Source organism: Nymphaea colorata, chromosome 10, assembly GCF_008831285.2.
Source record: "Nymphaea colorata isolate Beijing-Zhang1983 chromosome 10, ASM883128v2, whole genome shotgun sequence".
In the NCBI taxonomy this organism is placed as follows: Eukaryota; Viridiplantae; Streptophyta; class Magnoliopsida; order Nymphaeales; family Nymphaeaceae; genus Nymphaea; species Nymphaea colorata.
Window position 1 is genome coordinate 1,993,297 of NC_045147.1, and position 17,546 is coordinate 2,010,842.

Consider the following 17,546-nt stretch of genomic DNA (forward strand, 5'->3'; position numbering starts at 1 on the left):
TTTACTAAATGTGGGTAGGCTGGCCTGGGCACTCTAAGTGGTACAAGAAAAAAAGGAACATATAGAAACTAATCAAATGTAACACTGATTTTATTATATATATAGTCACATATAAGCACAATACATATTACATTCACATAAAGATTCTTAAGGTAATACTATATATATTTATGTTAAGACTACATTGTCAAAAATATTAGGCACTGCCTAAGATTAAATGAGCTAGAGCTCAGGTAGGACTAGGCACACTTAATGGTCGCCTCCTGAAAAAGGAAAACCAATAAAGTGCAATACTGACTGCTAAAATTGACAGTGAAACCCAACCGTTTTTATTAAAGTGCCTGTAACTATCAACTTATAACGGTGAAAAAAAAATTAAAATGCACAATAACAAAACATATTGAACATTTTATAACATGATAATGAATTTAATTAGAAGTTTGAAACATCAAATTTAATGAAGTCGGTACTACAAGTTATGTGGCATAAGAAAAAAGCTCGCAAGTCAACATCAGTATTTTTCAATGTTATAAAGCATGCAAAACTTGTATTATTTCCTGAATGCCAACTGTTAACTTTCTAATACTAATTTCTAAAACAATAAAACCTAAAATTCATAATTTAATTAAAAAAGGGGAACACAACTCCTTTATAATCATAGCTTTTATGTTAAACGTTACTTGCTGTAAGATTGTCTTCTATTATAGTTCTAACTTCTAATAAACAAGAAAAAAGATTGAGGGAGAGGAATTAAACTCAATCGGTTCCTTCTGCATCCAGATGGCTTTTTTTTTTTTTCCTTAAAATTTTAAATTTAGTGTCTTTAAAAGCCATTGCAAAAGGTGCATTGCCAACGACAATTGCTTGGATATAGTTTTTAGTGGTGGAATGCATGTTTTATAACAGTTTTTTAACGACACAAAATTTAAAAAACCATTCGGCTAGCCAGCTGATTTCAATTTATATATATATATATATATATATATCATAGCCACAAATATCATGTTATTTTCGAAAATATCATGATATTACGATAAAAAAAAGAAAACAAAAAAACGGCAAAATATCACAATATTTTCAAAATATCACCAAAAGATAAATATCGCGTTTTTTCGTCACTGTCTAAATCTGCGCTCAAACAGGGGCATTTTTGGTATTTTTTCGAAAAATTTTAAAACTTTAACTGCATGTGCTCCATTTCATTTTTAAAAGTGGTAATTTTGTACGGAAAAAATTTTAGAAGGGCAGTTTTGAACTTTTGTTTTTCTTTTTAATGGAAAAAATGGAAAAAGGTAAGAGGATTAGGGTTTTTAAGCCCTTTTCCCTCCACGATAGGGTTTAGGGCCTTTGGTCATCGCTGCTCTTGAGAGAGTCAAAGAACTTGGAGATGTGAGAAGAAGAAGACCTGTGTCCAGCAGTAGATTTTATTTTTTGTAGCTTTTTTTTTTTTAAATTTTCCTTCACTCCCACCTGCTGTCCTATCTTTTAAGTTTTAAGACTTAATGTCCGAGATTTTTCTAGGTGTCATATTTAAGAACTTTGCAGATACATTATAAACTTGTAAGTTATGACTTTGTTTTCTACCCAGATAGACTTATAAGTAATAACTTTATAAGGCTGGTAATCCATCAATCTTTGAATCTTTGAATTGCTTCCCAAGCTTAAACTTTTAACTATTCAATAGAGGAGCAGCAAACAGCAAGCTTTATGCCTTCAAGTTCTGTTTCTTTTTTTTTTTGTCACGCCTACTTCAGTTCATGTCTACATGATTTCATGTTGTCCAAGTCCATGTTATGCATCTTACGCCTACTTCAATTTATGTTCTGTTTTTTTTCAAGCATTATTTTGAGTGATTAACTATGTTCATATTTGTGCTTGCAAGTAGACTGACTTATGCAATGAATGATTTGCCATTCGTTAATGAGCAAATTATTGATAAGTTCCTAATAGGATATAAAAGGTTTATGGCTGATTTGGAAAACAGCTTGTTGAATAGTAATTAGGGACTATGTCACATGAGTGCGGGGTGCAGGTGCCGGTGCGTGTGCGGATGTGGGTGCCGGCATGGCATATCCCAAAAAGTTTGAGTGCGAGGGTGTATACATATAATATATTTATTATATATATATATAAACTTGTTTCTTTGCTTAATCTGTCCTTTCTTTTTACTTTGATTACTGTACGTAAAGAAAGAAAGGGACAAAGAGAAGAAAAAAAAAAGAATAGAAAATATTCTGAACAAGCATAAGAAAGAATGCAGTGGAGTGCGTGTTGGAGCCATACCCGTATCAGCACCAGCACCAGCATCGTATCGACATGGGTGCAGCCCCTTTTTTGAAGAGTCTATATGACATAGCTTTGACTAGCAAGTATTATTATTTATTATTCTTATTTGCTGCTGGTTTATTTTGTTTATTATGTTTCAATTTCAGTTTAAGAATAACAAGGGCATAAGCATATACAAGTTACTGCAATTTGCTCTTTGTAGTTTTTCTACCATGTCTAGAGGGAGAGATATATTTTGGTCATTTGCAGAATCAAGTGAAGAAGGGATCCAGGGGAAATTGATTTGCAAGTACTCCATGAAATATATTCAGATGAAATTACTAGATTTAAGTATCATTGAGGAGGAATACAATGTCATGATGTTTCTCCATGCCGAGAGGTACCAGAAAATGTCAAACAAATGGTGATCAAAGCTTGTAAAGAGCTTAATGAAAGGCCAACAAAGAAGGGTGTTCAATATTGGAGGAAGAAAGGGACGTGAGAGAGAGAGAGGAAACTTTTTAGATAGCGTTCACGTCACCCTAATCTCATATTAAAAGAGATTAGGGTGTTGACTACATATTTACAATTTCAGTCCACTAAAATATAAGAAAACAATAAGTAGAACCTTGTCTACTTTCTAATATTTCAGAAAGACTCAAATTGACTCTAGAAAACTTTTAACACTCCCCCTCAAGCTTGAGCATATATATCACTCATGCTCAGCTTGTTATATCCTCACAAGAAATCTCCAATGGGAAGAGCCTTAGTAAACATATCAGCTGCTTGATCTTCAGAGGAAACGTGAATCGTGCTAATGACTCATTGTACCAAGTCTCGAACATAATGACAATCCACTTCAATGTGTTTTGTCTTCTCATGAAAGACAGAGTTATTTGCAATGTAGGTAGCTGCTCTGTTATCACAATACATATTCATAGGAAGTTTCACTGAAATTCTCAATTCTAGAAGTACTGATTTGACCCATGACATTTCAGCTACCGTTTGAGCCATAGCTCTATATTCAGACTCAACACTCGATCTAGCAACCACATTCTGTTTCTTGCTCCTCCAAGAAATAAGATTCTCGCCAATAAAGACACAAAAACCTGTAGTAGATCTCCTATCATTTACTGACCCTGCATAATCAGCATCACTATATGGTTCTGTGTCCACACATTCTTTTTTTTTGAACCATAACCCCTTTCTTGGGGTTGATTTCAAGTATTTTATCACCATTAAAGCAACCTCCCAATTAACTTTCCGAGGTTTCTCCATGAATTGACTAAGCTTATTTACAACAAAGCTGATGTCTGGACGAGTGATGGTCAAATATAAAAGTTTCCCTATCAGAGATCTATAAGAATGAGAGTCAAAAACCTTTGATTCATCTTCATGCATATGAATTCGAGGACTCATAGGAAGTGTAGCAGGTTTGGCTCCCAATAACCCTGTTTTTTGCAGAAGATCAAGAACATATTTCCTTTGAGACATCACAATTCCTTTACTACTACGAGCCACTTCAATACCAAGGAAATATCTAAGTTGACCAAGATCTTTTGTGACAAAGTATTTCTATAAGAACTCCTTTATTTGAGCTATCTCTTGAGTACTTTCTCCAGTGAGGACAATATCATCAACATATACAATCAATATCACTATACCAGAAGTCCATCACTTGATAATCAACGAGTGATGAAGCTGGGATCTTCGAAATCGACATTTAGAGACAACCTCACTTAACTTATGGAACCATGCACGGGGACTTTGTTTAAGTCCATAGATAGCCTTTTTGAGTTTGCATACCTTAGAACACTCCCCCTGTCGTTCAAAACCAGGTGGTTGTTGCATATAGACTGTTTCAGAGAGATCACCATATAGAAATGTATTTTTCACATCAAGCTGAAAAAGGGGTCAATCCTGCTGAACTGCGAGAGATATAATTAGGCGAATAGTACCTAACCGTGCTACTGGCGAAAATGTCTCAAAGAAGTCCACCCCATAAGTCTGTGTATAGCCTTTAGCCACAAGACGAGCTTTGAATTACTCTACAGACCCATCAGAATGATATTTGATGGTGAATACCCATTTAGAGCTGACAACATCACAATTCAACGGTAGGTCTACCAAGTCCCAAGTCTCCCTAGAAAAAAGAACATCCATTTCTTCCTGCATAGCGTGCTTCCGTCGTGAATCTAATAAGGCTTGGTGGTGAGAGGTCAGAATAGTATGACTAGCTATAGCTCGATCAAACTGCACCAAACTTGTGCTCAAATGGTCCATAGAAACCGAGTTAGAAATCAGATGCCTTGTCCACTGTCGCTGGCCCTTGTGAATAGCAATAGGTAGATCATCTGCAGAATAGTCATCATTTTTTCCTGAGTCAGTCTTATCATTAGAACTTACCTCATGAGAATTAGAACTTACCTCATGAGAAGACGTTGGTGGGCGGTTAGAAGAGGGACCTTGACGCCAGGTATAGACTATTGGAGGACCAAGAAAACGATCACCTGACAATGGTGGAGAGGACGGGATCGACTCAAGTGATACTGGGGGAATAGGAAGAGGAACAAACACGGGAAGCTCAGACACAGTGGTACTTGGAGCGGAAAAATAAGGATGAGACTCAAAGAATGTAACATCTGCACTGACAATCTCTTTCTTGGTATGTGGATCAAAACATCGATAGCCTTTTTTATTGGCAGAATATCCAATGAACACACATTTGATAACTTGAGCAACAAGTTTGTTTTTGTTTGAGCCCAAAATGTGTGCAAAACAAGTGCATCCAAATACTTTGAGAGGTATATGAAATAATGGTCGATCTGGATATAGTATTTGAATGAGGATGCGTTCTTGGATGGCAGACGAGGGCAATTTGTTGGTGAGATAACATGCGGTAAGAATCGCATCACCCCAAAAATAGGCAGGCATATGAGTGTGCAACATGAGGGTACAAGTTACATTTAGAAGTTGTCGATGTTTGCATTCAGCAACACCATTTTGTTGTGATGTGTGGGGACATGTATATTGTGGCCGAATCCCATGATTGGCATAAAATTGGAGTATAACTGAATATTTAAATTCAAGAGCATTATCAGTGCGAATATTTTTGACAACACCACCAAACTGAGTTTTTATTTCATTGACAAATTTATGAAGAATGTAGATGACTTCAAACCTGTCCCGTAACAAAAATACCCAACTGACTCTAGTAAAATCATCAACCAAAACAAGGTAATACCAGAAACGTGTACGACAGGAAACACGACTTGGACCCCAAACATCAACATGCAGAAGATCAAAGGGACTTTGACTCGATGGACTCTGACTTGAAGGGAAACTACTACGTGTATGCTTGCCTAACTGGCATGCATCACATAAGAATGACTCTGACGTAGGAATATCTGGAAAAATGCGACGAAGCTTGGACACAGAAGGATGACCCAGTCTGAGATGCCACTGCAAAAGAGAAGGCTTCGACGTGAAAGAGGATGCAACAACATCTGCAGGGACAGAGAGGAAATAGAGCCCCTCCCTTTTATGGCTGCCACCAATCATCTTCCTAGTTTGTAAGTCCTGAAAAGAACATGAACCAGGATAAAAAATGACTCTACACTGTAAATCTCTAGCCAATCGCTTAACAGATAACAGGTTAACAGGAAATTGAGGAGCATATAGCACATGTGTAATGGTGCCAAAAGGTGTGAAATAAATATCACCACTGCCCAGAATAGGGGACAACTTGCCATCAGCCAACCTAACGTGCTGTGGTGTAGTGAACCTAGTAAATGATAAAAACATCTGTGGCTGATTACAACAATGTCTGGATGCTCCTGAGTCAATCATCCATATCATACCTAGGTCACTGGTAGGGGCACCAACAAAGAGAACCGAGTCTATAGCAGCTGTGCTGGTTGAGGCAGGAGTAGACCTCTGAGCAAGAACCAGATCATATTCTTCCAAGCTTAAGTTGAGATAATACGATGGAGGTATAGGAGAACAGGTAGGAGACTCAACCATAGCATCTGTAGGCTGTGACGAAGTTGCAGTAGATGAAGAAGACCCTTGTGACCTACTACCGTCAGCCATAAAAAAAATTGTACTCGAACACGCAGACCACAACCAAATGATGTGCAACAGGTTGAACACAAACACAAAAATAGCATACTGATAGCAGGCAGCACTTTTTGATGTCGATAATAGGCAGCAAACAAGCACATGTTTGATAGCAGAAAAAAAAATTGTCTCACTTCAACAATGCACCTGCTATCACGACATACCTTTGCCTATGGAAATCCACCAAGCACCACACGACTAGACAGATCTGAACGTCCAAGAACTTCTTCCAAGGCAACAAAGGTCAGATCTGATGACTGAAATTTCTTCACCCAACGACAAAAGACTGCTCACACCTCACAAAGCCTCACTTTACTGATTTCACATTTGCTGATATTGCTTCTCAAGTCAAACTGCATCTTCAACCAGCAACATGACTCCACACACAAAAACTTCTCACGTCACACTATACCCACAACCAGCAGATTAACTCTGCCCCACACGATCTTATGCAGTGACAACAAAAGGGCAGATCTGATATATCACGTCAAAGATTGTCTTCCACGGTAGAAAAAAAAAAATCAGATCTCTTTAGGGCAGATCTGATACATAACGTCATAGGTTTTCTTCCACGGCAGCAGATAATCAGATTTGAGCAACATAGATATTCTTCCACGGCAACATAAACTCAGATTTGATACATCCTGATCAGATCCACCATCTTCTTCTATGACATCAACTTCATCAACGTTTCTCCATGTCTTTCACGGCAATAGCAACACAAGGGTGCTGATCACGTTTCTACATGTTAAACGTGATTAGCCCCTTTCCACCAAACAATCAACTTGCTTGTTTTGTAAACAGCAGGAACCATAGGCGTGAAACCCTAGTTTGGAGGAACAGAAGAGAAATGAGATAAGGAGGGAACCTTAGGCGTGAAACCGTAGATCGCACGGCCCTAGGTCCGTTGCTTTGATACCATGTTCAATATTGGAGGAAGAAAGGGACGAGAGAGAGAGAGAGAGAGAGAGAGAGAGAGAGAGAGAGAGAGAGAGAGAGAGAGGAAACTTTTCAGATAGCATTCACGTAACCCTAATATCATATTAAAAGAGATTAGGGCGTTGACTACATATTTACAATTTCAGTTCACTAAAATATAAGAAAACAATAAGTAGACCCTTGTCCTCTCTGTAATATTTCAGAAAGACTCAAATAGACTCTAGAAAACTTTAACAAAGGGAAAATACAAAGTTGCCTAAACAGTTCAAGTGGAAGCAGACCACATTTTTGTGCAACTGCAAGTTCATCAAGTTAAGCAGCAAATGTCTTTGTTTCAAGTTCATTGAGTATGGGGCAAGGACAACAACAAACAGTTGCGGGCATGTTCGGAAAACAAGAAAAAGGTCACATCGACAAGCTCTTATTAAGAGCTATTGCAATGATTAATTTGCCATTCCATTTACTGAGATCAGTCAATTTCAGAAATTTTGTTGTTGCTGTTTCTAATCACGGCCAAGGATATTTTCTACCAAGTAGTGAAACAGCATGAACAAAGCTATTAAATGATGCAAAAATTAATGTGCTAGCATATGTTGAAGACAAGAAAAAAAAGTGGTTGCAAGCTGGGTGTACACTTATGTCTGATATATGGAAAGATACAACTAGAGGCGGGGCCCTACATAAATTTATTGGTAGGCTTTCCAACAGGTATGACTTTTTGGAAGGCAAAGCATATAGAAAAAGGCCCTAAAAATGCAAAGTTTATGGTTGACTTCTTATCTTCTGCTATAGAAGAATAGAACCACAAAATGTTGTGCAAATTGTCACAGACAATGGAAGCAACTACAGGAGGGCAAAAATTGTTCTTGGAGAAATGTATTCAAATATTTTTACTACAGTATGTGTTGCTCATTGCATTGACCTAATGCTTGAAGACATTGATTGCTAGATGATGTGGCAAACATTATGAGCAATGCGAGGTGGATTGTAAAGTTTATATACAATAAGCAAAAAGCTTTGGATATCATGAGAACGCATACGAAGGGAAAGGAATTAAGAAGGCCAGGTGTCACAAGATTTGCTTCTCATTTTATTTGTTTGGATTCTATTTTAAAGCAAGAAGAAGGATTAAGGTTCATGGTTGCCTCTAATGAATGGAGGCATGTAGAAGAAGCGGAACAAGTTGATGCAAAAGAATTTACAAGTCCCATCCAAAATGAAGAATTTTGGAAAAATGGAAGAGAAATAATCATGTTAGTTGAGCCATTAATGAAAGTATTGAAAATGGTAGATGGAGAAGGAGCTTGTATGAAGCATTTGATAGAGCCAAAGAAGCCATAAAGACTGCAAGCTAGATAAAAAGAAGAAGTATATGCCCTATTGGAAGATAATTGATAGAAGGTGGAACTTTAATTTGCATAGTCCAATACATGTTGCTGCAGCCTATTTAAATCCTCACTTATTTTGGGATGGGTGGGTAAAAATGGATCAAGAATTTCATGAGGGCTTAGACTTGGTTGCCAAAACTTTTTTTTTTTTTTTCGTTTTTCTTGTTTTTATCGTAAATATCATGATATTTGTGGCTATGACATCCACATATACTCAATGCAAAATAAAATGCAACAAAAAAGTGAAAAAAAAGTGCATAAAAACAGAAGAAGATAAAAACTATCTTAGAAGAAGAAAAAGGAATAAGAAGGGAAAAGAGGAACGAGAACCCTGGCTGTAATGTTTGTTCATGGTGTGATTCAGATATTTAAGGTAGGAGGCAGGCAGGTGAAAGATAGGGCCAACTTCCAGTATTGGCAGGACCTTTGGCAGGTTTACAGAAGAACCATGAGGGACATATTTTCTATTACAGATAGAGGACAATAGGTTCCTTTTTCCTCAGCTGGTTCCTCTTCCAATTCTGCTTCTATTGTTGCCCTTTCTAGAAGATTAGAGAGGGTTTGATGCCCTATTGATGGGTTGGTTATGAGAATTTCAACTTGGGTTTTCAGTTGTTTTTGTTCCAATTGGAAAGGAGGCTGAATCCAAACTGTTTTCGTATGTTTTTATTTCCAACAAACAGTTATAAGTGATGAATGAAGAGATGGAGAGGATGCATCAGTTCTAAACATAGATCATTGTTTCTCACCCTTACAATAAGAATGTTGCTGAGTCGTGATAAGTTTATAAAATCAAATATAAACCAGATGGGAGCATTTGAGCATTATAACACTTGCCTTGTTGCCAAAGGTTTTACACAGGGGTTTGTACCAGATTATGATGAAAAGCGGCATGAGATCATTTTTCCCTTCCTTTCTCACCCTTACAATAAGAATGTTGCTGAGTCGTGATAAGTTTATAAAATCAAATATAAACCAGATGGGATCATTTGAGCATTATAAAACTTGTCTTGTTGCCAAAGGTTTACAGGGGTTTGTACAAGATTACAATGAAAAGAGGCATGAGATCATTTTTTCCTTCCACTAAGATTCTATATTTTTTTCTCATTTTTCTTTAATTTTGAGAATTTTTGTGGATTATTATATATATAATATATTTTACATATACACTATGCCGCACTAAAATCGTTGTACCCATACCCCTATCATACCTGGACCCACGTGACATAGATAAGATAACTGCGTTATATTTACTCATACAGTAATTTAAAACCTCACAATTAAGGCATTAAGCTTCTGTTGCTACTCTACAATTGCATACTTCAGCATAATTGCGTATTAACTATTAAGTATCAATATATCAATGAGAAACAACAAGAACAAGCATTAAAATCAATATATTTAACATTTACAACTATCTAATAGTTAATAAAATCAACATGTGTATATATTATCTTTCAAACTTCTGAGAGTAAAACCCAATGCTTTAAAAATCGCAATAAGTAGATAAACATGCTTGAGCCCAATCAACGTTAACTTTTCATTTGCAGTATGCAAATTTAGTAAGTGAACAATGATCTTAAATTTTTAGGTTCCAATTGTTAGAAGATTCACATTTCACATCAGGGAATTAAGTAATTAAGTAGTTACTACTTACTAGTTAGTAGCTAATCATCACGGATTCCAAAATAAAATGTATATCGCTATATTGATATACAAAAATCAAATTTCAAACAATGTACAAGGTGTAGTATCTTAAAGCCGAAATTGATATTCCAGACTGAAAATGTCTTCAAACTTGAGTCATAGTCTCCAATGACTATTGCCATACTTCATTTCCTAAGTTGGCAGTATAGGTAAATAGCTCAAGTCAACGACTTTAGCTTCTTTAATGTTTTTGTAGAAACACGAACAAGGAGAGAAAGAAAACGACGATCACGATGTAACGTGGAAAAAACCCTCAACTAGAGGGAAAAAAACCACGGATGAGGAGGAGCTGGTGCCCACTAGCCGTCAGACTCTCTCTCTCTTAAGATTTCATTAACACCAAAGATTAGGGTTACAATGCTATAAGTATGCCCTAATAAGGACATACTGGATCGGGTCCAGATCTGGACCTGTATACCAATAACCTTCAACACTCCCCCTCAAGTTGGGCATACATATCAAACATGCCCAACTTGGATACATTTCTCTCAAATGAAGTTGAAGATAGAGCTTTCGTCAGAACATCAGCGGTTTGGTCTTTAGACTTCATGTAAGGTAAGATCAACTCTTTAGCATCAATCCTTTCACGGATGAAGTGACGATCAATTTCAACATGCTTTGTTCTGTCATGTAGAACAGGGTTGTTGGCTAAGTTGATAGCAGACTTGTTGTCACAGTACATCTTCATAGGTCCTTCAATCTCTATTCCAATATCAGTCAACAATATTTTCAACCATAGTAACTCTGACACTCCCATAGCAACGGCTCTATATTCTGCCTCTGCACTAGACCGAGAACATACATCATGTCTCTTACTCCTCCATACTACAAGGTTTCCTCCTAAGTAGACACAGTACCCTGTAGTAGACCGTCTAGTATCAACACAACCTGCCCAGTCTGCATCAGAATACCCCTCGATCTCAACAGTCTCTTGTTTCACATACAAGAGTCCCTTGCCAGGATTTCTCTTCAAGTAACATAAAACTCTGTCCACAGCCTTCAGATGTGCATCAGTAGGTGCATGCATAAATTGACTCAATACATTCACTACAAAGGTAATATCTGGTCTCGTGAGAGTAAGATAGATCAACTTCCCAACCAGATGTTGATATCTTCCCTTAGCTTCTTCACCGAGCAGCTCTCCATCTCTAAGTCTCAACTTGTGTCCTGTGTCAAGTGGGGTAGAAGCAGGTCTACACCCCAATTTACCAGTCTCTTCCAACAGGTCTAATGTGTATTTCCTTTGGTTTAGCACAAGGCCAGTACTAGATCTAGCAATCTCAATACCAAGGAAATACCTCAGCTTGCCAAGATCCTTGAGATCAAATTCCGTAGCTAGTAACCCTTTTAACTTGATGATCTCCTCCTCATCATTTTCTGTGACTATCATGTCATCCACATAAACAAGTAGAAGAGTGACCCTGCCCTCTTTTTTCTTCACAAATAGAGTGTGATCTCCATTCCCTTGTTTGTACCCATGATGTTGCATTACTCGTCTCAATCTTTCGAACCATGCTCTAGGTGACTGCTTGAGGCCATATAAGGCCTTTTTCAGCTTACAACACTTCTTTGGTTCTTCATATCCTGGAGGCATATGCATATAGACTTCTTCTTCGAGGTCACCATTGAGGAAGACATTCTTAACATCTAGTTGGTACATTTTCCACTCCTTCATCACAACTAGGGATATAACAACTCTAACTGTCTTCATTTTCGCAACAGGAGCAAAGGTCTCCAAGTAGTCAATTCCATATTTTTGGCTAAACCCCTTGGCCACAAGACGAGCTTTATATCTTTCAACACTTCCATCTGGTTTGTACTTGATGGTATACACCCATTTGGATCCAACTAGGTGAGCCGTCTCAGGAATCTTCACAACTTCCCATGTCATGTTTCTTCTCAAGGCTTCCATTTCTTCTTCCATAGCATCAGCCCACTTGGAATCACTTTGAGCTTCAGCAACGGTCCTGGGAATCACAGCCAAGGAAAGAGAAGAAACAAAACACTTGTAATCCTTGCCAAGTCTGGAATAAGATACAAAATTACCAATAGGGTGTTGAGTACATGACCTGACACCCTTTCTCAGGGCAATGGGAAGATCTTCATTTTTCTTTTCACCCTCATCTTGAGTCTTCAAAGTAGGACTTGGTTCATCCAAGGAGGGAGTGGCATTGGGATTGGCAGTAGATCTCGCACCACAAGTCACATCCTCTGTCCGAGCACCTCGTCTAGAGTAGACCTGTCCAAACAAACGATTGCCTTCCTTCTCAATACCAGCGTCACACCCTTGCTCCTTCTCAGCCACATCAACAACAGTAAGAGGTTCTGCTTTCCTGTAGTCTAAAAAATCTGTAAATTGGAGTTCCTGACTCTGAGACTCTGATACCATGTAGAAACACGAACAAGGAGAGAAAGAAAACGACGATCACGATGTAACGTAGAAAAAACCCTCAACTAGAGGGAAAAAAACCACGGATGAGGGGGAGCCGGTGCCCACTAGCCGCTAGACTCTCTCTCTCTTAAGATTTCATTAACACCAAAGATTAGGGTTACAATGCTATAAGTATGCCCTAATAAGGACATACTGGATCGGGTCCAGATCTGGACCCGTATACCAATAACCTTCAACAGTTTTTAACCTGTATCCCTAGTTCGATTAAGAAACCCTTCATTCACTAAACACATTCAACTGAAAAATGTAAGAAATGTCACAAGAAAAAAATATAGTATATAATACTTGTTAAATAGTCTTTACAGTTGGTTAGAGTGTTTCTGCAATATTGGGAAGTTGGACAATACTAATAGTCACTAGTCAAATAAATTTATACAAACTGTCACAATAAAAGAAATATAGTATGTAATACTAGTAGATACTAGTCAAATAAATTTATACCTCATGTATATCTAAAACTCCTTCCATGAACCATACATCTGGTGGTGTTTGCAAGTGTATATATCGTTCAAAGAGATTAGATCAAGAGAACTTTTCTTTAGTGTCTATCTGTGAAACATAAATTGTAATGGACAAAACTAGTTCATTCAACTTCTTTTGAGCCAATCTGTTCCTTCTTTTAGTGTGAATTTGGTTTTATACCACATGAAGAGCATGTTTGACTTGATATACAAATTATAGTTTTTTGAAGATGAGCACATATTGCATGTTTTTTCCACCACATGACCATTTAACTTTCAAATAAACAAAGATACTAAGTTGAGTAGAGAATTCTTCAATTACACACCACAGTTACACAACACATGTACATTTAAGCACTTATTACCTGGCTTGCTGTGGCGGCTAATTTTCCTATAATACCTTCTGCTCTTGATCTCCCCTGTTACCTATAAAATGCTTTTAATGGTGCTTGTGTTGTTATGTCATAACTCTTAAGTGAGTATAAACTAGCATTATTCTAACATGAAGAAATTTTGAAAATTTTTGGTAGATATAATTTTCAATAAACATCCTTGATTTTAAGAAGCATGGTGATCCCATGTCACTTAAAAATGTAGAAAGATTATTATTTCACAAAAAACTTGATCACAAGGCATTGAATATATCTTTTGTATTTAAATGCCAGATTACTGAAGCCTGATGAGTATAGAAAAGTTTGTAAGTCCTGACATTTTGCTTGGCTTGCAAAGATTTAGCTGAAATTTGCATTAGTGAATTTGTGCTCTTGCCAAACTCTTATTTATTTTCACCCTATCCCATAGTTCTCTTTTACTGCTAACATGAGTTGTCATGAATGTTCATTGTTTCTGTATTGTATAAATGATGCATTTCTATGCAACTTTTTTGGTTACAATTAATTAGAAATTGTCAATTATAGTTGGCAACAAAGTATCATGCTCACGAGTACAATTATTATCCACTGTAGCTGCTTAGTGGATTTCATTAAGATTCTCATACACTTTACACAAATGGTTCAGGTTTCTGCCTTGTATTTTCTGGGAATGGCAGGTCATTTTGGGTTGGGCAACACTAATACACTTGCTACTGTTGATGTTGCTGGAGCATACATGGTAATTCCTCTGGCACAACTTCTGTGGTTGTTATGCTTTCCCTGTACTTATAAGTTATACCCCATCCCTTTTCACTCCTTACCTTCTTCTTTTCTTTTACTATTGCCAAATCCCTATTGACTTTGGTTCTGTTGGCCAGGGTCTTTCTTCTTATTCAGCAGTGTTAACTGGCATTTTGTCGTTTATGATCACCTATGCCTCCATGCTCCTCTTTCTTCTGGGCCTGCTGATATATATATCTTTGAGAGACATTGATATGCTGCCGTTGGAGAATGTGGATCTTGGTTCCTTTCTGAAGTCAATGATGGGTCTCCCCTGTCTTGTGCCACTAAGCTTGAACTCCATTGTGTTGGTAGCATTCACAGTTGTACTGCTGATCATGAGGAATCATCTCTTTGTTTGGAGTGTGTTCTCGCCAAAGTAATTTTTTGCCAACCTTTTTCCTTTTAGATTTAGTGTGGTCTTAACTATATTGGCCTTTGAATCTTTATCTGCTGCATTCTTGGCTTTTGTTTGGAGGAAGGTTTCCTGGTTCGTAAGATGGCCAAATTATGTTTGAACTTTGAAGCTTATGCTCTCAGTCCCTGAAACGTTTCCAGCATTTTTTTTTATTCAATATAGAATGTCCAGCCATGTTTCTTTTGATCCAGGATCCTTTGTTTCACATTGAGGAATGGACATGGGAAAGAACATGCTACCCACACTGAGATCCTCATGGTTAGCTACATGAAGCGGGTGAGGAGCAGGGGGCTATGCCTGCCAAGTCAGTGTGTTGCTGCCTGTTCCTTCTGCCACTTGTCTTAGACTCTTGGGATTGGGAGGGATTGAACTTTCCTGTCAGCTTGGTTTATAACTCCCACAGGCATAGCAAAGTGGCGGTGTGATGATATATGTTCATTCTTAAGTTATGTTTCGTATCTTGATAATTAACTAAAGTATGCCTACTGCTTGACCTAATTCTATTCGGAAAGGACCTGAAACATACCATTAATTTCATAACTAAAATCTTATTTGGTTAATAACGGATATAGATAATGTTGATTGCTTGGAATATCAGGCCAAATAAACATGCATCTAGTCTCCAAATTCATAAATGGAATGTTCGCATGTCAAATGAAAGAAGCAGCTGGTATACACTTCTTTGTAGTATGTTCCACTACCAAACATTCTTCATTGTTTAACTATTTGGAGACATTTCTTATTCTTTTTCCACCAGGTACCTGTATGTATGTGCTACAACTGTATGTGTATGGGTTGGGGTGTCAATCATTGCTGGCACTGGAGCTTATTCTTGCTTAGTCATCTTTGTTAGATCAAAGCGGTTACATTTGAACACAAGGTGAATACAAGGTTCTCCATGGAACAGTCAGTCTCAAAAGTAAAGATATTGATCTTACTTCTGCCAGTCACTACTAAGATGAACTGTTGATCATGAAACTTTGAAGCAAATACGTGGTCATCCTTTTGCTTTGGTGAACAGTTGATGAAGGTTATGGCAATTCCTTACCAGATTCTGCAAATGTTATTTGCTGAGGCACAGACAATTCATGTAGCTTTTGGCGAGCACGCTTATGGTTTATCATCAATTTTGCATGATTGGAGTGTTTGAGGCTCTAACAATTGCATTGATGTAAGAATTTTAAACATTGCCATTCTTCACTAATGAACATGTGTTCTTTTATTTAAAAGAAAAACTTGTCTTTTGGCGTCTAGAAAAAGCACCGGAGGGCACAAATTTATGTGGCGATCTGCATGAGAAAGATTCTGCTTTGCAATGAGATGAAACATGTGGCAACAGATATATTCTTTTATTTAAAAGAAAAACTTTTCTTTTGGCGTCTAGAAAAAGCACCGGAGGGCACAAATTTATGTGGCGATCTGCATGAGAAAGATTCTGCTTTGCAATGAGATGATTAAGTACCATAGTACTCGCTATTTTCTATAGAATCACTTTCTTTTTCCTGATATTTTGCAGGTCCCCTAAAGGTTGGTGGCAACATTTTCCTAATAGATTGGTTTCCTGAGAAACTCTTCCTCTATTAATTGGTCAATCTTGCCTCGGTTAGTCCTTCAAGTGTCAGAGTCGGTTAGTCCTTCAAGTGTCAGAGTGGGTCATGACAATTTTGCATTGGCTAAAAATTTTGAAAGCTTATGTATATGTCTTCTCCTACCGTGTGAGCTAATGGTTTTTTGTCACCATTTGGATCTCATTCTGAAGATTTCTTTTGAAAAGAGGTATGAAATGAATTCTTATTAGAAGACAAATAACTTGAACAAAAGTCATGATATCGTGAATAAATGTGAAGATGAAAGTATACTGAGCTTCTCTAACGTACATCTAAGTACGAACATGCACGGGTGACCACATGGGTGTGACACCCCAACACTTTGACTATTAAATAACTTTTTTTTTTATTAAAACATAAAACATTGAGGTGCGGTGATACAACAATTCAAAGGTGATACAACAATTCAAAAGGAAATGAGCAATGTAAACTTTTCATTATACAATAAATTTCGTTCATATAAAATTACTTCACATTTCTCGATAACACGTGACAAAAATGCTTCAAAATTACAACATTGATGACTAACAAAAACAAGACATTAAAGAGAGTTAAACATGACGCGTGAACACTACAATAGATGTAAAATCTCCTCAGTAGGATGTGAGTTGAGCCATTTGATCAACCTGTTATCCTGGGTTTGCCAAAACCTGAAAAGTACACAATAAAAGGCTTAGCCTTCGTAGTATGGAAACAAACCAGATAAATCCCTAACCCTTTAAAGTAAGGGCTCAAATTTGAGATGCAACATATACGAAAAACATAAGTACTATTACATCATGATAGTAGCCTGAAGTCACATACCTTGTCATAGTAGCCCCACACATATACCATGACATGTAGGGACCACTCAATGACTACACTTAACACATGTAATAATCACATACTCTTCATGCACATTAACTTCATTCACATTCTTTTTACTTATAATAATTTCATTTACATTAGCTTTAGTGAACTAACAATTCATGTAGGTGCAAACACAGATACGTGCACACCACAGGCGACCTGCAATCGGGAGACAACCCTCGTGGTGGCT

At 37.3% G+C, this 17,546-nt stretch overlaps 1 protein-coding gene across 7 annotated transcripts in view; it reads left to right on the forward strand.

Moving 5' to 3' along the window:
• Window positions 1-16,135, forward strand: part of LOC116263141 (GPI ethanolamine phosphate transferase 2) — a 49,626-nt gene extending 33,491 nt beyond the window's left edge. For all 7 annotated transcript variants that reach the window (XM_050080145.1, XM_050080146.1, XM_050080147.1 and 4 more), the window contains 3 exons: window positions 14,349-14,441; window positions 14,581-14,861; window positions 15,658-16,135. In XM_050080145.1, coding sequence (XP_049936102.1) covers window positions 14,349-14,441; window positions 14,581-14,861; window positions 15,658-15,784 — 501 coding nt within the window. In that variant the 3' untranslated portion in view covers window positions 15,785-16,135. The remainder of the gene's footprint in view (window positions 1-14,348; window positions 14,442-14,580; window positions 14,862-15,657) is intronic.
• The last annotated feature ends 1,411 nt before the right edge of the window (window positions 16,136-17,546 follow it).